The 25,446-nt window shown below is 36.9% G+C and overlaps 1 protein-coding gene across 3 annotated transcripts in view; it reads left to right on the plus strand.

Moving 5' to 3' along the window:
• Positions 1-23,444, plus strand: part of RAB3IP (RAB3A interacting protein) — a 29,112-nt gene extending 5,668 nt beyond the window's left edge. For 2 of the 3 annotated variants that reach the window (XM_032204392.1, XM_032204408.1), the window contains exons 2-11: positions 528-803; positions 1,005-1,266; positions 8,393-8,488; positions 11,034-11,111; positions 11,490-11,693; positions 14,416-14,544; positions 16,792-16,904; positions 20,284-20,383; positions 20,475-20,544; positions 23,067-23,443. In XM_032204392.1, the coding sequence (XP_032060283.1) occupies positions 553-803; positions 1,005-1,266; positions 8,393-8,488; positions 11,034-11,111; positions 11,490-11,693; positions 14,416-14,544; positions 16,792-16,904; positions 20,284-20,383; positions 20,475-20,544; positions 23,067-23,149 (1,386 nt within the window). In that variant the 5' untranslated portion in view covers positions 528-552 and the 3' untranslated portion in view covers positions 23,150-23,443. Of the gene's footprint in view, positions 1-527; positions 804-1,004; positions 1,267-8,392; positions 8,489-11,033; positions 11,112-11,489; positions 11,694-14,415; positions 14,545-16,791; positions 16,905-20,283; positions 20,384-20,474; positions 20,545-23,066 lie in introns of all 3 variants that reach the window. The other variant, XM_032204400.1, reaches the window with a different exon arrangement.
• The last annotated feature ends 2,002 nt before the right edge of the window (positions 23,445-25,446 follow it).

The raw sequence follows: 25,446 nt of genomic DNA on the forward strand, positions 1-25,446 counted from the left end.
CCAGTTCTGTCACTTCCTTGAACTGCTACAAGGTTAGACATAAATGAACCAAAACTGTTATGGACTCTAATTTATTTAAAGGTGCACTGATTTCTGTCTTCGGATTATTTGTTTCCTTGAGATTAAAAGTGGAAGCTTTAGGTTTATTTTTTTTTTTCTGCCTCACGGGTCTCCTACTCTTGAATATAAAACATTTGTGTTTTGATACAAAACAATTCTAGGCTGTATTAATGATGACTTTGTTTCATGATAGTGCGTGTTCTTGATTCCATCATTTGGTTTAGATGTGGAGCCTGCTGTTAGAGCTGCTGAACTCAACAGTCCGATATATGGGAGGAAAAAATCATTGGTGGTTGAAGTTGATACTTGTGCAAAAGTTGTCCACAACTTTATTAAATCATGAAGTATTCTGACCATATTTGACCATTTTAAAAAAATTTAAATGATTGTAACTCTATATGTAGTTATATAAAGATCTAACCGAACGTTTCCTGTTTGCATTCTGATGATGTGTTTATTTTGTTCAGGGTTTCATATGATGAGGCTTTTATTATGGCCAGTGACTCCTTGGAAGGCTTTCATGAAGTGAACCTCGCTTCGCCTACGACCCCAGATCTTCTTGGAGTAAATGAGCCAGGGACTCAGGAACAAACTACCTCACCCAGTGTTATTTACCGACCGCATCCTTCTGTTGTGTCCTCCGCGCCAATCCAACCCAACGCATTAAATGTCTCTGACCTTCCCACACAACCTGTTTATTCATCTCCCAGACAACTGAATTGTGGAGAAACATCAGGTGTCAGGTAAGTTTTGTGCATCTGTTTACTGGCTTTTTTTTTTTTTTTTGCTTACAAACTATTTGCTTTACTGAAGATAGAATTTTAATATAGCGTGTAATATTAAATAGTGTCCGTAACAGTACGTTCAGCACTACTACTGCTATTTCTAAACTATTTCTTCATAATATATAATATAAATAAAAAAACCTCTCTCTCTCTTTACAGCATCAATGTCACCGACACAGTACTTTGTTCTACCTCTGGACCCCAGGGTGGGTCATTCAATCACAATAATTCCAGAAAGGAGAGCAATAATGCAGAGAGAGAGTTTTTACAGGGTGCTACAGTAGCAGATGTTGCTGAAGGAAATGAAGATATTTTTGGGTTGAGTACAGACAGTTTATCTCACTTACGGAGCCCATCTGTACTGGAAGTAAGAGAAAAGGGCTATGAAAGATTGAAAGAAGAACTTGCAAAAGCTCAGAGGGTAAGGCTTGTTGTCTTGTCTCCTGCTTTTTCTCTCTTCACTATGATTCTGATGTGACAGAATGATAGATGGCAGTCCGAGTCTACTCATTTACAATAGAATTATTACAATGTATTTATTTTAAGTAAAGTTATTCTGAATGGCTGCAGTGCTAACGTCTTAAAACACTATCAAGGAATAATTCTTCCTAATGCTGCAGCTATTTACCATGGAAAGCTCTTGCTGCAGCTTCTGGTTAAACTTTCTTTTTCTCTGAAATGTAGGCCATTCCTTCATTCTGGCATTTGAGAATAGGAGTAATTTACTGTTATCCTTCTGTTACATTCTAAGTTTTTGTAATGCTGATTATATACCTTTTGAGTCTTTTTTCTCCTGTGGTACAAAAGTGTAGCTTGTGTCAATTTAGAAACATTTTAGAACATGGTAGATGCCATGTATCACAGACAAATGCCCCTGTAAGAAAGAAGCAATAAAGATGTCAGTGAAGTTCTTTAAAGTAGTTACACCACACTTCAAATTGAACATGGATGCCTTTGAGGACACTGGCTCAATTCATTAATATTTGTAAAGCGCTTTGTCTTGTTTGGATGGATGGTGCTATATAAATGCAAAGCCATTATTTATCATTCTAACATCTTTCTGTGCTTCACCTTTCCAGTAGGTTCTGTGCTGTTTGTACCTGTGCCCTTTCCTCTCCTCTACATGATTCCACTCTTGTTTAGATTTAAGCCCATCTTATCTTGTGTTTGAACTTGTTTTCCTCTGTGCTCGTTGCCTTTCTGTCGAATGTAGAAATCGTTTGTGTCATAGCTGCATTTGCCCTTGTCATTGTGAATCTTAAATACGGATTTTGATATCACTTCTTCTGTTGGCTGTTTTGTCACCAAGTTGTTGCTTCCTTTGCTGAGGTGTTTGTGTGCTTAGCACTTGACCACAGAAAGGAAACATTAACCTGAGCTAATGTTGAGGATGTTGGTTGTGAATATATAAACCTAGCAGTTAAACTTGAAACCTCAGAAAGCAAGATCAAACTAAAGTTTAAACTTTAGAAGAGCTTTTCCAGCTCCTGGCAACTTACAGAAATATAGCTAACATTCTTAAAATCTGCAACTTGGATCTGTTACTGTAACCTTTGAATTATCTGAAAATATTAATCTGGTGTAAAGTTGCGTGGGTTTTATGTCTAGCTCAGCTCATATCTTAAGGTAGTTTTAAAAGAAATAGCATTAAAGCTGTTAAGGCATACTAAATGTATGTTAAGTATTTTCAAACACTTCTGATGTTCTTAAAAACTTGATTCAGCTCTAACTTGAGAATGTTGATGTCAAAGTCCTTGTTAATAATTCTCAGCATATTAGGTTGATTCTTATCAGTGTTATACTAGGTGAATAACTTCTGTCTGCTTGTCTTCCTAAGCTTGCACTGTTTCAGAATTACTCAATAATGCAGGAGTCTTTACAAAGTACACAGTGATAAACCCTGTTCCTTTCACAGTATTTCTTCTACTTCCTGTATAGGGACTAATTTTTTGTATTCCTAATTGATCTCCAACTGCTTTTTCCCCAAAGTTATGACTGTTCATATAGGGTTGTGCCCACTCTGCAGTATTTAGTGTTGTGCAGACTTTGAATATATATCCAGCTACATTCACTTTTGTCAATGAGTGCTGTTTAAAAATCTGCAGGGATATAATTAATAGGTGGTGCTTATGTACAGCTCGTTGTTTTTTACATGATTTTTTAAAGTTCTCTTCAAGCCTCTATCATTCATTCAGTTTATGAGCTTTGTCAGGAACAGTGAGAAAAAAGAGAATTGCAATTTGCACTTGAATTTTATGAACTCATTCAGCCTGGAAAAATGGATTCTCCAGGATTGAACAGAGTAGATACAAATTTGCTGTTCTGCCTTTTTCATTTGTTCCGAATTTCTTACCTGAACTGTGTATGCAGTTTTGATATGTGTTAAAGAATTTCTTGCAGTTTTGATTGGAAGGATAATGAGAATGGAAATAGGGACTTTGAGGCTTAGGGATCCATTACCTAAATTCTTTTCATGCTTTGAATACAACTTTTTTTTTTTATGTTCTCATTTTTTTTTTATATATTAGGGAATATATATGTACGACATGTAGTTTTTGGACATCTAAATATGGTTCTTGAAATTATTCAGGAATAGGATAAAGGCGTTTTCTCTACTTCTATATGTGCCTTGTATTTATTCAGTCTAAGGAATTCACTTCTCAAAATGAACAGCATTACTGGCAAAATTGTTGGCAGAAAAAATCTTCCAAAAATTTGTTTCTTTATGGGAGGAAATGTATTTTCTGCTTCAATCTAGGTAAGCTGCAGTCACAAATCATACCATAAGATGGTGAGAGAGATTGGGCTGGAAATAACAGTAGGGCAACGCTCTATAGTAACACAGTGTGTAAGACTGGACATACTTTTGCCTCAAAATGCCGCCTTAAAAATTAAAACTTGGTATTTTTTACTCTTTGAGTCCATTCAGGCCGTTTCTTTTCAGTGAAGGCTTTCTGGCTGTACTCCGTAAAGTGGAGCTGAAGAGCCCTTGCTTTAAATGATCTGAACCTTTCCACATGTTTTAGTCCTGTTTTTAAAACAGCATCAAGGAAATAGAGGAGGAGTTAAAAGGCTGAGTGATCAGTGCCCAGGACCTTATCTCCTCATGCTTCTGTACATTTGTATTTTTTTTTCAGCCATCTTTGGATTGAGCTGTGACAGTGGCTGTAAAAAAAACACATTTAGGTAACATGGAGAGAACAACGATGTCATTTTGATATATGGTTCTTCTTGATGTGTAAGTTTAGTGGAGCCTTAGCAATGGGGTACCTTCTGTTTGTTTTTCATACTAAGTAACTGCCATATTGCGTGTATTTTTGGATACCTTGTTTGCAGTTTCTGAGCTGTGGCAGTTCATGGTCATGTTTTCCTTGAATTTTTGTGTGACTTGACCGTGAAGTTACTCAGTCATGAATCTGACTGTCAATATAATGATGTCATCTGTAACTGCAGAGGGAAACTTAATTTTCTGTGCTGATATGTTTTCTCTGGGGGTGTTGTTTTCAGCTCTCACTGATGGGTAGCCCCCTTTCCCGATGAGGAAAGAGCAGTCTACCAGAAATGGTGCCAGTAAATGCCATACTCAGTTTGAGAATGAATTCCATGCTTCCTACTACCTTTAGAGTAAGATCTGTAGGCTTATTGGCAATGACCAAAACTGGTTAATTTTTGTAATAGAAATTTGCAATATTGATTTTTCCCTAGTAGAGTGAAACCGAGAGGTTTTCTTACACCGATAGAGTGATTTTTGTGAAGGAGTAGCAGCATAAAACATGATATTGTACGTATCAACATTTTTCTGGAGCATGATACTTGGATTTTATTTCAGAGGCTTCCGTGTCTGTATGCATTCTTCATGTCATAAGATCAAAGTGGACTTACAAGTTTTATTTATGTCTTCAGATCTTGCATTTTGATAGAGGGGTTGAAGTGGATTTTTCCATTGTTCTGCCTGTATTGTCAAAGAATCCAGTGTAACAGATGTTATCATCATAGTGTTTCTGAGTAGGCTAACACTGCTGGTTAAATCTGTATCTTTTCACAGAAAAATATGGTGTTTTTAGAAACTGCATGGATTAAAGAAAAAATAGATTCACAATAACTGCCCAGGGATTCCTGTAGCAGCATATGAGAACATTTGGCATTATTACATTTCTGCTGCCACTTGCTTATAAATTAATGAAGAATAAAAATGAGAAGGCTCCAGAAAAAAAATACCATCCAAAACTCCACCAAAGAGCATGCTTACAAACTTTTCTAAAACAAATAGCAGTTGAATTGTAAGGCCACTGGCTTGTCAGTGTTGAAGATGGTTTCTCTGAGGGTGTTGTAGGAGTTTGTTGCTGTCTTGGAGTGACGAAGGACTTGTTTCCACACTGCTGGCTGATGCTGTTGTAGTATGTTGCAGGCATCACATTTTTTTTCAGGCAAGTAGTAGACCACATGCATGCAAACCAGAAGCATCTTCAGCCACACCCATAGGACACACAATTCAATAGTCTATTCAATTCAGATCCATCAACAGTTCAATTGCATTGAAAACCCTTGAAATTTGGTTCCAAAAGACAAATTTCCGTGGAGCTTGTTTCATGTGGGTGCTGAATGAAGACCAGACAAATTTAAATGTATTCTTTTAAGGTGCCAACTTTTTTTTTTTTTTTTTTAACAACTTCAGAATTCAGCCATATTCCGCAGTTCTGATTTTAGGTGAGATCTCTAGAAAACTTTTGTTCTTTTCTTGATCTTCTGCATTCAGTGATGACTTGCTTAAATTGCTGAACTAGATCCAGGATGATTTTCTTTCTAGAATTTAAAACATTATTTTGAAGCAGCAATTTGCATTCCTTATTGCACCGTTTTTCTCTATAGACCCACCCTGTACTCTGTTCATGAAGGTCAAAGTGAAATAAGCAGTAATATGACCATTTGATACAGGAATATTTATTTTTAAAAAACTTTTTCGTGCAAGTTTCAGTTTTTTATCACCTACTTCAGTAACTGTGTGTTCTGATTTTCAATAGCTCATCTTCATGTGCTGTATCAGAGCAGTAATGTGGGAAGGGCTGCAGGAGGGCTGGTTAATCTAGTGCACGTGGTTGTCTTCTCTGCCTCTGTGTTATGTATGGCTGGAAGGCGTTCAGTAGGGGCTTTAAGGCACAAGTGGTGGTAATGGCTCTAATAACTGATAAGCTTTTGCTTTGGGCATTCTTTATTTCTTTCCTGCATAAAAACCATCAGCTGGAGCTATTAAACTTACGTGACAAAATAACGTGGTATGTTGCGCTCCTTCTGAGTCATGTCACAGAAATTTGCCCAATATTTGACAAATACAGCTAAGCAGCTGTGTGCAATACACTGCATGCTGTCGTCTCCCTTTTGCTTTCGTTAAGTAGCTTTACTCATCTGCCTACGTTTTAATCTAAGCCTCCCCCTAATCTTCCCAGTTGCAGGCAAAGCTGCAACAGTCTTGCCTGGAATAATGTATTGATGGTGGTAGGCCAGAAGCAAGCTGAGCTGGTTCTGCCTTTGCTGTGAGTTTGATAGCTCTTGACCTGAGTCTTAACACAGCTTCCTTTTAGGATGTATTGTAGCACTTTTGTATTTAAGTTGTCTATAGCATTTTCCTTATAAATCGGTGAAAGAAATAAAAAGTATTGATGTATGCTCAGTATTTATAGGAACATATAAAACTTAAGCTTTAAGTATTTTGCATCATATCTTTCATTTCCCTATTACCAACCATATCTTACATGGGAAATATTTTAAAGCAAAAAAAAAAATATTGTTTCTTTTTTCAGTATCTTTTCTTTTTTTAGTTTTCTGTATTCGTTTTTACTTCCATCTGTCTGTATCTATTTCCCTTCTTTTTATTTTCTTTTTTTTTTTTTTCCTGAGAAATAGGTCATTGTGTACAGTATAGTATATAGTAAGTAGGAGTTGAGTACAATCAGAAAAATACCATGTTTGTGAAACAAAAACACAACATTTAAATGGTACATTTCAAAGGGCTTCATATCAAATGTAAAATAGCAAATAAACTAAACTAAAATTTGATGAAGATGTCCGAAGTTAAAATCAAATAAAAGAAAAAAGAAATAACACGTTTTCCAATACATGGGTCTTGAAAAGGCATCAGATTTAGGGGCTGGAGTCAGACAAGATCTTCATCCTAGAGGAAAACCTGCTGCCAGTTCACTGCAGAAATTGAGAGTGTGCTGCAAGGCGAGGTGTAGTTTCCCACACTGTTGTGTACAGCATTACTCAACCGTGAAGACTTTGGGAGAAATACTAATTACCTCCTAGAAATGTACAGAGGCTGACGTTTTGGCCTCTTTATGGCTCTGTAGGGACTGGCCTCCTGGAGTTTTCTGAAGGCTGGTCAGTTCTGTGCTGGTTTCTGGAGGTTTTGGAAACATAACTGTTGTTAGGTTGGATTTGGAGTCTTTAACGTGTCAGTGGCAGACTTGGGTCCTACCTCCCCGGCGTGACACTAGTGCAGGAGCTAGATTGGCAGGGAGAAAAGAAGATGGAGAAGAGCTAGGTGGGGATTGTACATGGGAGGGGGGTTATGGCCCAAAGAAACGCTTGAAAGGTCAGGATGATCTGCTTTCTGCTTTTCTTTCCCTTGTATTTTCTCACCATCCTTTTCTGTCTTGCTAGAGCTTCCAGCATTCAATAGGTGGGGAAGGGGAGAGGATCTCTTCTTTTAAATTCCCAGTCAAACTTTTTGTACTTCTCTGCCAAAATACTGCACTTTTTCCTCAGACTTGGGAAAATACAGACAAGATTGGGCATGTGTATCCCATATACTGCCAAATCTGTACTAAGGTCTTACTGTAAAAGTGCCTTCTTCACTTAAGTGATATTTTAGTGATATCAGACAAATAACATTTTGAATTTCATAAGCTATTTTCATTTGATTTATGTATCTCTGCATAAACAAGAGTTACAGATAAAATCACAGTATGATTTTGTAATTATGTTAGTCATAAGGAGACCTACAGGCGAGACACTATTTATAGTAAGATGTGTTTTAAGATTGTAAGAGAATTGGGGATTGTCTTGAGGCAAAGCTATTTTTGAAAACTTTTTTCTTTAAACAACAGAACCAAATACTTGTGGATTACTTTTAAGTGTCTGATAAAGAATGGGTAAACAGAACTGGTATTCTGTCTGTCCCAGTAATTAATTTTATCTCTATTTTAATGGACTGTAGTCTTCTATACTCCGTATCCTTTTTAGAGAAGGCAAGTTTTTTTTTTTAACCTCCAAATTTTGGAAATGCTGATGTTTAGGTTAGAGATACTGTAGATTGGCCTGGTAGATTGCTGTATAGAGGAAGAAATAGCTATTTTGCATTATTTTAATTAACGACGTTAATTTAATTGCTTCTAGTTTTAAGACTAATATTTTGAAAGGCTTTGTTTAGTGAAGGTTTTGTGTTCCTCTGATATCTTTTTTTTCTTTTCCCCCCTCTCTGTAGTATTAGCTTTAAAAGGCCAAATTACTACTCTAAGTCAGAATAAATAACTTTCAATTTTCCATAGGAGCTGAAGTTAAAAGATGAAGAATGTGAAAGGCTTTCTAAAGTGCGAGATCAACTTGGACAGGAATTGGAAGAACTTACAGCTAGTCTGTTTGAGGTTTGTTGGAGTCTTCGATGTGATATACTTTAAGGAAGCCGAGCCAGATGTTTCATGTAGAATCAGTGTATCTAATGCTGACTTTTTCTGCAATAAGCTTATAAAGGGATTTGTGTTCTGAAGATCTGGGTGTGCTGGTAGAGGCTTAAGAGCAAGCAGTAGACGTTTCACTTAGATGAGAGATGTTGTTGAGCTTGTCAATTTGCCTAGACACAAAATGAAGAAAATAAGGCAAATGTGTCAGAAAGCTTAAAACTATTTAGGCTCATTTTTTGGCATAACTATTTTGAGACAGCTTCTCTGTCTGACAACAAGGCTATCTAGATAAGAGCTAAATTTGGGGTTGTCATGGTGATTACATGCAAAATAACATAGTTCCAGATCAATGGAGGTAGCACAGTGTATAACTTAACCATGCTTTCAGCTTTTGAATTTTGGGTCTGGCAGCATGTTACTCCCACAAACTTGAAGAGAAACGGAGTGATGCACCAGGGTGGAACCTGGTTGCAAAGTGAGAAACCCTGAACTCTTAAGTGGGACCTTTTCATTTCAGAAAAGAGCAGTGGTGCCAACAAAGATTGTGAGCTTGCATTAAACAGAAAAAAAAATCTTAAATCCGCACTTGAAACAGAATTGGTTGCCATTTTGCCATGGAATACCTAGAAGCTAAATTATGATATGCAAACCTGTTGGAATAAGTTTATTAACTAGTGATACTTTGTGCTTACCAAATTGTAAATATTGTCTGTCAGCGTACACATAGAGGTAAAAACATCAGATGTCTTTTAGAAGCAATACTGTTGAAGTTGTAATGGTATAAAAGTGCTATAAAAACTGGAAAGTATTAATGTTCAAAAATGAAGTAACAGATTTATCTGTGGAATGCAATTTATTTCATCATCCCAGTAGGGCAGTTACTTAATATTTTAAGAAGCTTCTGCATGTAGAATAAACATGAAAAGCTGGAAAGCTACTTTTTAGCATAAGTATTTACGTAGATGGGGTGGAGAAAGGTGATGGACAGGCACTTTAACTGTAGAGGAATAGACGTAATTACCCATGTAATTTTATGTTAATGACAGTTGATAAATTAAAATGGTGTGTCAGTTTGTTAAAGCTATGTTTGAAATACAACACATTATTAATGATTATTTAATGAGTTTTAATTATTCAGAACTCCCAGCTGTTGTGGGCATGTCACTCGAATTTTCTTTTGTGTTGTGATTTCACAAAGAGTCTCTAATAAAACAGTGCTAAGGTTTCTTCATTTTTGCACTTGGATCTACAGCCCTTGGATTCATGTTCTGTTCTGAATCCCATTAATTTCATGAGCGTATGGGTGGATATGCTGGAGTTCATATTAATGTAGCCCACTGGAGGATGGAGACTTGTTTTGCACAGCTGGATGTATATATTCCATTATCACCCTGTAATAGCATGGTAACATGCTTTGCTTTTAAAGGTGCATCCCTAAGCAGAAACTGCATGGTCAATGTTAAATGTATTTGTACACATTGTATAGATGTGTATGTGCCCATTCCTGCATGTGTCTGTCACTATTTAAGAGAATTTTATGAACCCATATTACACAGCTGTGTTGAATGACGATGGGAGCCAGATGTTCTGGTGTGATGATGTATGACATTTTTGTTTTATTTATATAGCGTCCAGATATGTGCTAGGCGCTTTACAGATATGAGAAGAATCCTATCCCAAGTAATTTAGTCAGTGGCCCTGATCTTTCAGTTCTTGTTGCCTTCAGTAAGTACCAAATAAGAACAGAAATTTGATCACAGGCATAAATTGCTGGATCAGAGCCTAAACAAATACATTATGCAGACAAAAGGCTTAGAAGTCTGAGGTAAAAAGATGTTTTAAAAAAATCCCAGTCCTTTTATGCTTTGTTCATTATTAACTTAGTCTTGCTTGCTCACTTGGATTGGTTTTTAGTGCTTGTTCTGTTCTACTGAAGAAATGTTTGTTAATCCATAAACTACTTTTAAGCTTTTACTTTAATTTTTTTTAATTGATGGTAAGAATTCAGTTCAGTTGTTTGACCAGTTTTTTCATGCAGAAGTTTACAGATGATTAAAACTGGTTATTCTGGCTAGAAGAAAGGAGAAGTTCTTTTGAATGTGCTGCTGTACCAATGTTGTTTTTGTTGCTACCAGTTAAATTTTTCTATTGGGGGGCCAAGGAACTTCAGTGGTCAGCTCCTGAAATGTGACCAGAGCCTGGTATTCATGACAGGTATTGTTTCTGCTGGAGGGGGGTGGTGGTGGTGGTGGCTGTGGCTGGGAGGAATTGCTGAGTACCTCTCTCTGGGCTCAAGATCAAGGAGAAGGAACTTGCTGGTGCAGTGATGAATCCAGATGATAGATTTTTGGTATGTAACTATTTAACTTCAGCAGATTGTTGCACAGCTTACAAGTTTTACAAGTAATCTTTGTGAAGCACAAGTATGATACAACTCTGTAGGGTTTTTTTAAACTTGATGTTGGAAATTTATTGAAGCATTCACATTAGCTAAACTTTTTTTTTACAGGAAGCACATAAAATGGTTAAAGAAGCTAATGTCAAACAAGCTGCAGCAGAAAAACAGTTAAAAGAAGCACAGGGAAAAGTGAGTTTTTTCCAACTTGCTTGCTTTGTCTTTTCACATAGTTTTAAAACTATAGTGTAAATGATAAAAAAAAAAAAAAAAAAAAAAAGAAAGATGTGCATGCATTATTAAAATATATACTGAGTTGTTCTGTGTTGTCTTGACCTGTTCGTAGCTAACACTGATAGATGTAGAATGTTAGAACCTTATCAGATAGCTAGCAAGGTGTGCAAGAAGCCAGTCTTATTAAAATACGCAGTTGCACAGGGATCTGTGTGTTAGTACTGCTGGAAAATTAAATTTTGATTTGAACAGAGGTAATTGGAAATTGTTAAATGATTTAACACGTTTGTAGGCTAATATGATATTTTTGTTTTACTTTCCGTTTTTATTTTCAAGATTGATGTCCTTCAGGCTGAAGTAGCAGCATTGAAAACGCTAGTACTGTCTACTTCACCGACATCTCCAACTAAGGAGCTTCAGTCTGGTGTCAAAACTCCTTTTAAGAAAGGGCATGCAAGAAACAAGAGTACAAGTAGTGCTATGGGTGGCAGTCATCAGGACCTTACCATGATGCAGCCAATTGTAAAAGACTGCAAAGAGGTAAGGATTGTCCTCTTTTTGCTAACAAGCAAGTTTTGTTTTTTTCTCACAGTTTTTTCTCTAGTATATACTAAATCTTGCAATACTGTTTATTGAAGAGATTTTTTTGTTAATGAAAGACTTTTTTTTATACACATCAGTAGGTGTTGTATAACAACAGTATGACTGGACGGCAAGCTCTAGTTGCTTTTTTTTTTTTTTTAAGTTCATTAGCTTTCATAAAGTTTTCATAGAAAACTGTTGCAACAGGAGTCATCGTTTTGTAGATCAATAATGGGTGAAAAGGAGTTGGGGGGAGGGAGCAGGATCAATGATAATTTATTAGAGAAGAAGAGAAGAGTTACCACTGGAGTCCCAGAGGGCCTCTGTTTTATCTGCTCATGCTGTTGAGAATGGGGAGATACTGAGGGAGTAGCTTGGTTCTCAAGTCCTCAGAATGCAGTACTTGAAAGTGTCCAAAGAGTTGTGAGAAGGGTCTGTCTCACGATAGTGAATGGGTAGTGGAACAGCAGATGAACTTCAAAATCAATAAATCAAAAGTAATATATCTAGGAGGAAAAAAAAAAAAAAGGCAGTTATAGCAGACATACAGTTGTGGGCTTGGAATCAACTACGTGATGCAGGAAAAAAAAATTAAGTGTACTTGTAGATAATTCTCTGAAGGTACCATGTCAGTGTTCAGTGATGGTCAGAGACCCACAGAGGCTTAGGATTTGTTAGGAAAGGAACAAATGGCAAAACAAAAAGTGTTACATCGATGTATAAACAGGGAGGTAAATATATGTGTCCGTTTCTGCACACAGCTATGACACCTCCATCTCAGAAAGGACAGAATGAAAATACAAAGAAGTGTGGTGTGATCAAAGCAATAGAAGCCTTTCTGTCTGTGTAGGGAGACTAGGGCTCATTGACACATAGAGCACCAATCTATACAGTCACAAGTGATGGGGAATATGAATGGTGGACAACTATTAATGATTCCCCCTAATGAGAAAGCTCTGGAAACTAAGCTCTGGGTGCCAGCATCCCAGACAACTACTCTCTAGCATTTGGGAATAACCTCAAGGATATGTAGATGTGTCTACTGCTTTTGCTACTGAACCTGTTTTAGGCAAGCTCAATAGCTGCTTGGATCTTAGGTAAGCAAGTAACATCAACTTAGTGTAAATGCTAAATGCGTCAGGTTTATTTTTTTAATTTTTCAAAGAACTGAAATGTTTCTTTAATGTATTTTACTGTAAAAATAAAACATTACAATTTTACAAATTGTAGTTACAATTGGCTATTTGATTGCAGGTAATCAAAATTTCAATTTAGGGAAAGTACAAGTAGAGGTAGGGAGCAGATATACACGTAGCAGTGCAGATTGGAAGGGAAGAGCATGAAGCTATTATATTCACTGAGCATTTTTTTCAAGGCAGCTTATTTATAAATTGTAGGTTTGGGTGAATTGAGTTAGATACAGAAAATAACCAATAGTTGCTAACGAATGCATTATAACTTCTTGATTTCTACTGTGCACTTCTAAAATAGCATTTTTCTGCTGATATCCCTGATTGTACTCATTTTAAAACCAAACCTAATGTGGGTTTTAAGGTACGGGAAATGCTTCTTTAGGGAGCAAGTTACACCTATTGAGTTTCACTCGTGGTGGCCTAGCAACCAGAACGTTTATGGACAAGCTTAATTAAGATGGTCGGTCCTGATTGTACCTGAGTGCAAGGCAGGTACTCTAATGGAAAACAAATCTGCAGTCTAACTTTTGTAGATTTTTTTCAAGGAAAAAAAAAAAAGAATACTTCCAGAAACACATGTAAAGGAACGGTAAAGTGCTGGGAGTTCAGAAAAAGAGTGATGCATGATAAAGAATTAAAGACTGAAGGAGGTTGGTTCTGATCTTCTAAAATGAATTAAAAATCAAAATTGATTTTTAGCATCCATTATTTTCCCTTTTTCACTATCTCATCTACATTATTCGTTTTTAGTATTATAAGACTTCAAAATCACATTTGTTTTTTTAGATGCATTTTATAAAAGCAGTATTAATATTTGCTGGTAGTGTCTAGGGTTTTCTTTAAAATACATTCTCAGAATACTGCTTTTCATCCTCACTCCTTTTTGCACCCTGTTCCCTGTTTCTCTCACTGTGGAGTGGAGTGGCAAAGAAGCTTACAGAGGCAATAGCATTGGGATCTGCTTCTCATTTTTCTACTTTTCTAATCTTTTTGTTTGTCTTCTGTGCTTTGACTGCAGTCAGTTTTTTTTTTTTTTTTCTCATTCTGCATGACTGCCTGCCATTTCTAGGGGCACTTTTTTTACAAGACTATTTCTTCACTTTGTTGCATCTCATCTTTGGGTTTTATTCCCCTGACCTTCCTGACCTATCTTTGGCCTGCAGTTTATATCTCTCCATATACCTTTAGGTTTTGGTTTTGGTAAGCCTGTTATCCTACAAAAAAGGGATTTGACAACCAGTTGGAGGGAAAAGGCACTGAAGTCTCTGTCAACAAGAATCTCAAAGCCAGTCTGAGCATGTCAAGTTGGTGTCACATAACTTAGGAAAGTGAATTTAAGGAGGTGTTTGTAGCTGGGGCACAGTAATATTCTCTCAGTGTGATAAGAGACATAGTCTTCAGGCTCATTATTTACCTCTGGATATTTGTAAACGATCAATTCTGGTGTGATAATTACAGTACTTGATTTGGGAATCTTTGTGTTTTAGGCTGACCTGTCTTTGTACAATGAATTCAGATCTTGGAAGGACGAACCTACTATGGACAGAACATGTCCTTTCTTGGACAAAATTTATCGGGAAGACATTTTTCCATGTTTAACCTTCTCAAAAAGTGAGGTAAACAGTTTACATGTTGCCACTGACACTTTTCCTTTAAATATGTTCCACGAAGCTAGCTGACTATTAAAATCTCTTCATATAAAGCTTTACCATTTGTGTTCCATTAGAGTGTGACAGTTTTTAGTGCAGTACCGAAGATTATTCTGGAGTATTGAAATAAATCACTTTTTCTTCAGCATTTGCTATTCCAGGTGTGGCTGCCTTAGGTGGAGATTACCTACACCTTTAGATGTTCATGCTGTCTGGCAGAATCAGTGTTTGTAGGACTGGATGGTGGATTTTCCCCCAGTGTGTCAGAGGTATTGTTTAGGAGAAACAGTGTCCTGTCGCTGCCCCTTGTTGATAGAGGGGGCACTAGAGCCCAACATAGTTAATTTTGTGGCCCTATTTTCTCTCCCATCAGTCAGAGCAGGTGGAAAGCCAAGTCTGGGTATCTTCTTGAAGAGAGGTTTGAATTTCAAGAATTAGACTTTGGGATTTGAAGTGATTCAGCAGGGACGCTTTGGGAATATGGTTTCAGATTAAACAAATGATTTGACTGTGATTTTTCCCATTCCCTGCTTTTCCCAACACAGAGGAAGGAACGGTGTTTTACTCATCCTGGGATTACTGGGGAACTGGTTCCAGCTGCAACTGCTGTACTTATTCTTTGTTGCGAAGCAGCATTTATGGGCTGTAGTTGTAATATCAGTCTCCAGAGGAAAGGAACATTATTTGTAGATCTTTAATAAAATAATAACAAATTTTAAAGCCCTCCAACTTGATTTTTTTAAATAAGATTAAAAGTCTCTGATGGAAAAGGCTGCATTTTTTTTCAGGATAGTTGTCTGTTTTTATGTGATGTGTGTACTTTACCCGTGCTTTTCATCTGCTGTTAATTTCTGGCCAGAAGCGTGCATGGTCTTCTAGTGAATTGTATACCAGTCCATTGTGGTTGGTCTTGAGCATCATATGAAACTCTCCCACTAAAAAGTTTACCTAGTTACTATGGGAATTAAATTACTTCTGCAATATGTGTAAGTAGGCCACCCTGCTGTCTTTCCCAGCAACTTCATTTTTTTTTTTTTCCACCTCGGTAGTGATATAGTCACTGTAGAATCGTGTTTCCTCTTAAGGAAAGAATGAGGCTTCTAGCACTGGTCAGCTATATCAGTCATTGTTTCCAGATGCTGTGCATAGTGACAAACTTCTGTTTTCCTTTGAATAACAGTAAACTACTGTGCAGTTAATAAATTACACATGTATTATGGTTTTGAATAATTGGGAATGCAGTTTTCTGAATAGTTGAAGTATTGCATTATCTCTTTGTAGACTCTTGTGTAGAAGTGTAATCTTGTTTTGCATTTGGTAGATGGTATTGGGAGAGTATTTGGTATGAATTTCTTTCATAGCATTCTATTTTAAAAATATTTAAAGTACAATTGAAAAATATTTCTATTAGTAGCAAGGAATGTGGGCACAAAATCATGTTTAACTGCTAACATAAATAGTGCAGTCTTTTAAATCAAGGTAATGGGTATTACTTGTGCATACTTAAACAGTAGTTCTGAGCAAGTGTTGAGTCCAGTCAAGCAAAATGAGTGTGTTTCTAGTGTGTAACGGTTGTGTGATTATAAATAAACAAAGTTCATTTTTTATGTTAATTAAGGTGATGTTTTAACTATGCTAGTGTTCCAAAGTCACAATAACCTGTTGGTTCTTCCATATGTTGTTCAGTCTTGTTTGAACACCATTGTAAAACTATCTCTGGCTGAAAAGTGGACTAATATTTACTTTTTTTTTGGCCAAGTATAGAAGTCATACTGCATCATTTTTTTTACATAGAACATAATAAAATTAGAGCAATTTTTAAAGCAAGCAAAGTTTGTGCCATATCCACTATCTGACAGAAACACTGCTTGTGCAATTGTACGTGCTATTTGGGCTTATGAGGAATGACTGAATGTACAGTTAGCATAGTAGTCAAGCATAACATTCCGTACTGTAAAAGCAGTTATCTTGCCTCAGGGAGGGCAGGGTTATTTAGAGGACAGAATTTAAACTCAAGCCTGGGAATGGGACCTCTTGTGTATGGCATAGGCAAAATCTCATTTGTAATTGAATTTCTGTTTCAGTTGACTTTTTCAGTTGTTTGAGTTGACTTTTTCAGTTTTCCTAACTTTACAGAGGCAGAAATGTGTCACTGCTTTGAGGCAACGGTTAACACTGAGCTGTTTTTAACTGCTTTCTTAATTTCTCTTGCAGTTGGCCTCAGCTGTTCTGGAAGCTGTGGAAAACAATACTCTGAGCATTGAACCTGTTGGCTTGCAACCTGTTCGATTTGTGAAAGCTTCTGCAGTTGAATGTGGGGGACCAAAGTATGTTAAGCTAACAGACAGAGGGGGAATCTGCACTCATTTGAGATAACTCTTGGATTGAGAGAACTGCTATCAACTGATCACCTCATTGACATTTGTTTATCTTAAACTTGTAAATATTTCTTAAAATCTCAGATTTCAAGATTGCTGTTTCAAAATTTCCTGGTGAAAGTAAGCAACTAAACTTAAATGGTAAAGGTTTCTCCTAGAGTAGCATTTTAAGATATTTTTCTGTTTGGGAGAGCTGCTTGTAGTCAGTGCATCCTAGGTAAAGTAACATTTACTTCTGTGGAGAAAGACCAGCCTGATACTTAAAAATGAAGTCTTTTCAACTAAGGCTATCACCTGAAAAAATCATGAAAAAATAGGTATAGAAGTATTACAGGCTGAATGTCAGACATATAAGAAATGTACAACATATGTAGCATAGTGGCAAAGTCAGCTGAGAGACACGAGAGGAGATTTGTAAAGTAAACTGTCTGAATATGAGCAGGAGGAATGTAATGAAGAGGGAATGAAAGTAAGGATGAGTTTAAACCTAAAGTAAGAAGTGTGGATGAATGACCAGATGGTTCATTAGAAAGTCTGGAATGGTTCTAGAGGAATCTGAAGCAAGACTTGATGTCAGGTACTGATACAGACATTAAGGTTAGGTGGGAGGGACTTGCCTGAGGCACTGGGGCTTTGATGAATGTAGAGAGGAAGGGAAGAGATTTCTGGTGTGCTTTAGTGCATGTCAGGGTTAAGCAAACAAAACCACTGTGAATACAGAACCTTCCAAATTTTGAGAAAGTCTTCATTTCTCTGCTGGAGATCTTTGGGACAAGTTAACGTTTCTCTGTAATACTTATTTTGGTAGACTCAGGTTTCTGGTAGGAGATTTGCATCAAAATGTTTTCATCTAGCTTAAGATTTTTCTTTCTTTCTCATTGCTACTGTTTTTTAATTCTCACTCTTCCTCATTATTTCTGTGTGGAAGAGAAAATACACTTCAAAGGCAGTTTTAATTTCTCCTTCTAAAGAATCTGTATAAAACGAATATTATGTTTTATGACTTAAGCTAGTAAGGATCAAAGACTACAAAATTCAGGCATTCAGATATTCTTACTACTGTCACCAGAAAATGTGTTCTTTGAGCTGTAACAATCCTCAGTCAGAATGCCTAACCACAAGCGATGGAGCTGCCCAAAGGGTGGTGGTTTCAAGTCCAAGAGGCACCACTGTGAGCTGCAACAGAGAATGAGGACAGCAAGAAGCTACTGAAACAAGTTGTGTGTCATTAAAGAGCAATTGGCAAACTAGTCTAAAATGGTTGTGGTTCAAGCAACTTTCCTGCATCTTGATAAAGGACTCATAGAGGGCACTTGTTTGCATAAGTCAAAAGTTTAGTGAGAGTTTTAACCTTCTTTTCTCCAATGTGATCCAGACTAATTGGCTGGGCATAGATTAGTATTTTGAAGGGTCCATGCACAAACTGTACTTTAGAAGTATGAAAAAAGTCTATTTTTTCCTCTCTTTTCCCACTGTCACATAGTGACAAACACTTCTATGTTACTGCTTGTAGTTAAGCAAGAGGTGAGGAATGTGCAGTATTTAAGCTTAATTTCACAGAAAATGTGCTTTGTCTTAAATATTACTGGCACAGAATGGGAAACAGCTGTTTTGGTTTTTACTTAATCAGGGTAGCAGTTCTGCAGTTTCATGTTTTCTATTTTAAATGGTGAAAATCACTATTTTTATTGAAACCACGTTCTTTAATAGGTAGCGTAATGTAGACAAGCAGTGTAAATAAATAGTAATGGCAATTAGAATAATGCTCCTAAAGGAATTCTTTTTATTGTACAGTCGCCTGGAGGATAGAGGGAACAGATGCATAAAATAGCAGGTAATAAATTGCTCAACAGCAAAACAAGGAGTGGAGGCCAGGGAGCTGTGATAATAGCGAAGAAAGGTTCTCGACATACAAAAGTTATTGAATAGTGCCTGTGCTGGTGTGTAGGAAGTATTGCCTTAACAAAAGGCAGCTGGGTTTCCCCACAGGATCCGAGTAATTGTCCCCACGGGGAACAAAGCAGTAAGCTGTACAGAGCAGAACTCAGCCATTAGTAGTAGCTGTCATGCCAGCGTTTAACCTGGTGTGATGGAAGATAACGTATAGGAGGTGGTTCTGTTGCCAGAAGGGAAAAAAGGGCTCTGTTTTCTTAGCATTAAAAATCTGTTTGTCTGCTCACAAAGGCTTGGCTGTAATTGTGATCAGCTTGCTTCAGCCACTGTAGTATTTCTTGGATCAATGGACTTCTGTCAGGCCTCATAAATTACTGTGGAAAATCACATACAGTCTTCAATATTCTCCTGTCTTGCATGATTTTGTGGGCCAGCTGCAGACTATCTAAAAGGGCCTCTGGGCCACTGTTTAGAACTGTAGAAGCTTAATAATTTTTGTTTCACTTTTGAAAGGCTGCTGCTTCGTATGCTCCCTAATTTCATGAGATAGAAATGGAAGGGAGAAGAGCCAGCAGCTTTCAAAATCAATGAAACAGCGGATACCATGACAACCCAGTTCATCTGAGATACCGCAATATAGAAATTCCAAGTAAATCACATTCCTGGGGTATTTACATAGTATTACTAGCAGTTTCTTCAAGAGATGTAAAACTTTAGAAAAAAAGAATGCTAGAAGAATTATTTTGAATTCTTTGCCTTTTTGTGAATTCTGTTTGGAAAACTCCTGGTGGCTACTGACCTTTCCTTCTTCCTGTACATAATACAGGAACAGGACCAGAAAAAGTACATTTATTTTACCATCTCTATTTATAATGGTAATGGAAAGAATTAAGCAACCTGTTTTCCTTTGCCTCAAACTTTTATACACTGGAAGTAAAAAATGTGATTTCAGTTTGGGCATAAATGCGAAGCTTATCTTAGAATGCATCTGACAGAGGCTTCAGAGTTATTCTGTAGGCCTGAATTTTTTTCTGACGTGCAACATCAACTAGAAATCTATTAAAAAAATAAATCTGTTTAATTGTTGGAATCGATAATTTAAACCAAGTTTATTTCACACATAAGGAGTTAAGGAGCTCCCATTGTTCATGTTTGACAGTCTGGAACTAGTGAATGTGGAAGTACCTGACCAAAGCTGACAAAAGATTTAAAAATCAGCAATATATCACGATGCACTGGTGTTGAAACAAAATTAGTCCTTGTCGAGCTAAAATAGTTGACAACATCATTTTAAAGTTACAATTATTACATAAAGGCAGAGACTTGAGTATCTGAGCTAATACAAAGTAATTACATTAACACTTTAATTACATGTGGGTGTTAGACATTAATGTCAGATTTGTTTATTAAATTAAGTGAATGTTATATTTTGTAGGAAGTGTGCTCTCAGTGGACAAAGCAAGTCATGCAAGCATAGAATCAAATTAGGAGATTCAAGCAGCTACTACTACATTTCTCCTTTTTGTCGTTACAGGGTAAGAAATTTAGCATGATTTAATTTTGAGCAGTATTTTTTCTGTAACATTATACGAAATATTAACCACTATTTTTATTATATTGTCTCAGATCACTTCTGTGTGCAACTTCTTTACATATATCCGATATATACAGCAAGGACTGTTGAAACAGCAAGATGGTGAGTAGCAAGTTGTGTTTTGCTTGTATAAACATAAAATTTAGATAGTGCATGAGCCTAAAACTTGCTATTGATTTTAATTATGAGAACTTGGTGATACCTACCCTCCCATGAAATTATAAAGAAAAAACAGTGCTTTTTAGTCCATTTAAAAAAATACATTATTAAGGAAGAAATTTCATTAAGAATTCTGTGACAAGGGGAATTAAGTGATGATTTTTCTATGCTGTATTCAAAAATGAAGGCTCTTTCATGAAGTGTGGAAACATGGCCTTTTCTCACTGTACATTGTTTTATTCTTCCAGTTACATGTTACATTGTTTTCAACCTTGAACAAGAACAAAACAAAGTTTGCTTTTTTTGTTCCAACATATGAAATAACTCGTGCAATTTCACTCAAAAAAAAAAAAAAAAAAAGTGTTGCATTGGTTAGAGAGACCAGAAAATCTTCAGTTGGTTTGATCTGGATTCTTTGTTCACTTTGTGAATTGGCACATCTTAGATCTTTTCTCATTTTGTACACTGAGGACTGACAAGGATGACAATTTTTTTTTTTTTTAGTTAATTTTTTTAAAGAAACAACAACAAAAAGCAGGAAATTAGGCTGTAATTGTTTATCTGAATGCAGCTGAAAACTAGGCAGTTGGTCTTTGATGTGGCATTGCAAGGTCTCTTGATTAAGACTCTGTTCATAAATGTAGCTGCTGATGTAAGGCTTCATTTCTCACTGCACCTCTCTCATCCACAACCCAAAAAGGAAATGCGTTTTTACTGCTGTTGCTTCAGGCTGTTTATTTTTCCCCACCAGAGTTACCTGGCTGCTTTGTTCCTGCCAAGATAGCTTATCCAACAGCTGCCTATTGAAACTCTTATCTGGGCAGTGAATCGGAAATTTGCTTAACTGGGCTATTTGGTTTCACTATGTCCGTATAAATGTAGATGGCTAAGAACGTGTATATGCTGTATGGCTGGATTTTAGAAATGCTATGTGTATTTTGATCTATACTCATCTCTTCTGATATACCCCACTTTGAAGAGCTCAGGACTGTAGTTAAACCAAAATCCCATATCTAACCTGAAGTATTCCTGAGATGCCAGACTGTTCGTTACCCAAGCAGTGCTATTTACTTTCGTTTCTAAAGGGATTTATTTTAATGGAATTGACCAAAAAAGCTATGTATTCTGTATACTAAATTATTTTTAACAAAAGTTTCAGACAGTGGTAATTGTTACTGAATTACTGTCATTTGAGAAGGCCTTGAAAATGCATTATTTTAAGCTGTAATCTGGTTTATATTGAAAGGCTTTTACTTTCCACAAAAGGATTGTGGCTGTTTAACAACCAATGGGCAGTGCAACTCCACCATGCTGTTCTTTCTCTCTCTCTTCCTCCTCAGATGAACAGGGAGAGGAAATATGATGGGGAAAAAAAGCAAAAGGTGCGGGTTGAGCAGTTTAATTACAGGAAGAGGGAGGAGGTTTAAAAAAAAAAAAGTTAGCTCTTTCCCAGTCAGACCCAGTACAAAGGCATATATAGCTTCAACTAAATATTGTTTACCTCACTATTAATGAGATAAAGAAATTGACTTAGTGTTTTATCCATCAAAATGTTTTCAGCATCATCAGAATTACTTATTTTTCACAAGTAACAAAAAATTGGGCTTGGTTTTTCAGATCAGTTGTCATCTTTACCATTAAAAAATCTCGCATTTGTATCTTTATGTAAATACTCCAACAACATCTCTAGAAGAATGTGGGCACTCCTAATTGTCCTCATTGTTCATATTTCTTCTGCTAAACCATATCATTTTTGAGACGGAGTTCACTTCTGCAAAAATGCTTTTTGAAATATGGTACAGGAGACCTTGACCTCAGGTTAATAACCTTTGTATTCAGTCTACATCATAATCCTGACTGCATGGAAATAATTTTTGTCTGGAATAATTATATACTCAATTATTTTAATTTGTGTTGCAGTGATGTTTAGCAGTATAAGGCATGCACCAGGCTCATCATGTTTGGCAAAATATAGATGAAATTAAAAAAAGTCTTTCCTCCCTAATTCATTGCTGCTGTCAGATTTCTGATAGGGAAAAACAAAAGGAGGAAGAAGGATCAAATGGAAAACTTACAACAAAATTATAGGTTTTGTGATGAAACAATTTTTACTTAGTCAACAAGTTCTAATTCTTTTGTTTTGCAGTCTTTTAATTATACAGAAAAATGAATCAATGGAAAGGACAATTATATTGAGAAACTGCAATTAATTAAAGCTGAAAAGAAGTACTGATGTAGTTTTGTTCCCCAATTAAAAAAAGTTCAAAATTTAGTCTTTTAATTGGACTATGTCTTAGAATTTTCAAAATAAATATTTTTTTCAAAAACAATCACAAATAGCGCTCACATTTTAATTCTGGTTTCACTAGATGTTTGTTATTTCTAAAGTTTCCTTAAACCGAGGCAATGTGTATACTTCAGTTAAAATATTAACTCATGTTTAATGACATTTTTATCTGTTTCAGTGGATCAGATGTTCTGGGAAGTTATGCAGCTGAGAAGAGAGATGTCACTAGCAAAACTTGGCTACTACAAGGAAGAACTCTAAATCTTTTTACTCTTGCGCGTGCATGAACTTCATTTAATATACATAACTCTAAAATTTCGGAATCTTTTTTTTGTCACTTGATATTTATTTCCACAAAGTGGGTCCAAGATCTTTCTCCTTTTGCAGATTGCACTAAGAAGTACTGTGATTGTTTTAAACTGACCTATGCTGTATATGCGTCCATAATAATATCTAGTTGAACAAATGTGGTAAGCACTTGCAGGTGTATTAGTGATTGTAATTTACATTAAAAAACAAAACTTCTGATTAAATAAATGTTAGTCTGAAGCAGAATCGGTTGTCTGTTCTTTGTGATGCAGAATGTTGTGAACCTCCCTGGAAAGCTAAGTAATTCCAAACTGTGACACTGAGGTTATTTTATGATGAAGGCGTGAATGTCTGGTATTTTCCTCAATGTAGTGTTTAGATGCATGTATGTATCTTCTATATGTATGTATGACAATACAGTTAACAGATGATTAGGAGAACTTGGTATTACAATTAGGAGCATTTGTAAGTGCTGCTTTCCTATATTTTTTGTTTTTAAACCAATAGGAGAGAATTGTGTACTGTGAAGAGTCAGCAGCATAATAAACTGGGCTGTCCTCTCTCACTAAAGTAGGATGCTTTTCATCAAGGAACAATGAAGTTTCCTTGGTCCTTCTTTGGCTCCTACTTAGACAAGTTAGAAATCTGACCTGGCTCCTATCTGACTACTAAAAACTTTTCTTCACCTCTAATTTGCTTTCATTATTTTTTTTTTTTATTATTATTTTAAATGATTTTTCTACTTTTTGAAATTTCCCTGTTTTATACATCAATTTTCCATAGCTGTCTTTACATCTCCAAAACATCTATTCCACGAGTTTCTTTAACATGTTGTTAGTAATTTACATGTAACATTAGTTGTGGTCAGTCCATAGCACTTTGCTGCTCCTTGGTTGTCACGCTCATGCAGGGGCTGCCCACAGGCAGCAGCTCTTCAAGAATTGCTCCCACATGGCTCCGTACCATGGGGTCCATTCCCCAGGAGCAAACTGCTCCAGCACGGGTCCTCCACAGATGGCAGCTCCCCCCCCAGACCCGCTGCTCCTGCGTGGGCTCCTCTCCACGGGCTGCAGCTCCAGCCTGGGGCCTGCTCCTGCGGGGGCTCTCCATGGGCCGCAGCCTCCTCCAGGCCACATCCACCTGCTCCACCGGGGGCTCCTCCACCCATGGGGGGGCTGCAGCGTGGAGATCTGCTCCGTGTGGGACCCATGGGCTGCAGGGGGACAGCCTGCTCCACCAGGGGCCTCTCCACGGGCTGCAGGGGAACTGCTGCTGCCTGCCTGGAGCACCTCCTGCCCTCCTGCTGCACTGACCTTGGGGGCTGCAGGGCTGCTTCACTTTTTCTTAATCCTCACTCCAGCTGCTGTTGTACACTTTTCTTGAGGAAAAAGTTTTTCCTTTCTTACAGAGGCTCAACCAGAGTCACTCAGTGGCTTGGCTCTGGGCAGAGGCAGGGCCCTTTGGAGCAGGCTGAAACTGGCCCTTATCTAACATGGGGCAGCTGCTGGACTTTTCTCACTGAGGTCACCCCTCCATCCTGCCAAAAAACCTTGCCACGTAAACCCATAACAGGTAGACTTGTTATATAAAAGCCCTTTTGGAAAAACACTGGGTCTTGATCATGATAACCATTTATGCAGTTAAAGCAGTGGCCGGTGAAGGGGCAAAAACATAAAATGGAAGCTTATGGAAGTTCTCTAAAAAGAAGCATCTCATCTTAAAGGTTACAGATTTCTTCTGTTTGATGCCAAGCAAAAATAACATTTTTTTTCATCACTTTGTTACTGGAATGTGTTGTCCTCACCCTTTTAAAAAAATAAATAGAATGAAGAGCAAAATTTAATACCATATTTTTGTTGTGTGCACAGATAAGTGCCTGAAAATGCTTTGCTAGTGTTAGCATCAACCAGGCATTTCCATATCAAGATTAAAACAAACAACCGGGCCCAAATCTTTTACTAGTAATTGACTACGTCCAGCTCAGGCAATTTTAGTCTTAAATATTTTTTGTCAATCTCCTATCACTGGGTAGATACTACTACTGGTTCCTGCTGTAGAAACATGGAAGAATTCTAGCCTCAGCTGTTAGGAACAGGTTGTTTCTTAGGTTGGTTAAGCTAAGGAACCTGGTTTTATTCAGTCTTAGAAAACAAATTGTATTTGTTGACTCAGGAATGCTTCCTAAATGATTGCTAATACTTAGTTTACATAAAGATATCAAACTGTTTCCAGGATTATCTAATAGTAGT

The sequence above is a fragment of the Aythya fuligula genome, chromosome 1, assembly GCF_009819795.1.
Source record: "Aythya fuligula isolate bAytFul2 chromosome 1, bAytFul2.pri, whole genome shotgun sequence".
NCBI classification, from domain to species: Eukaryota; Metazoa; Chordata; class Aves; order Anseriformes; family Anatidae; genus Aythya; species Aythya fuligula.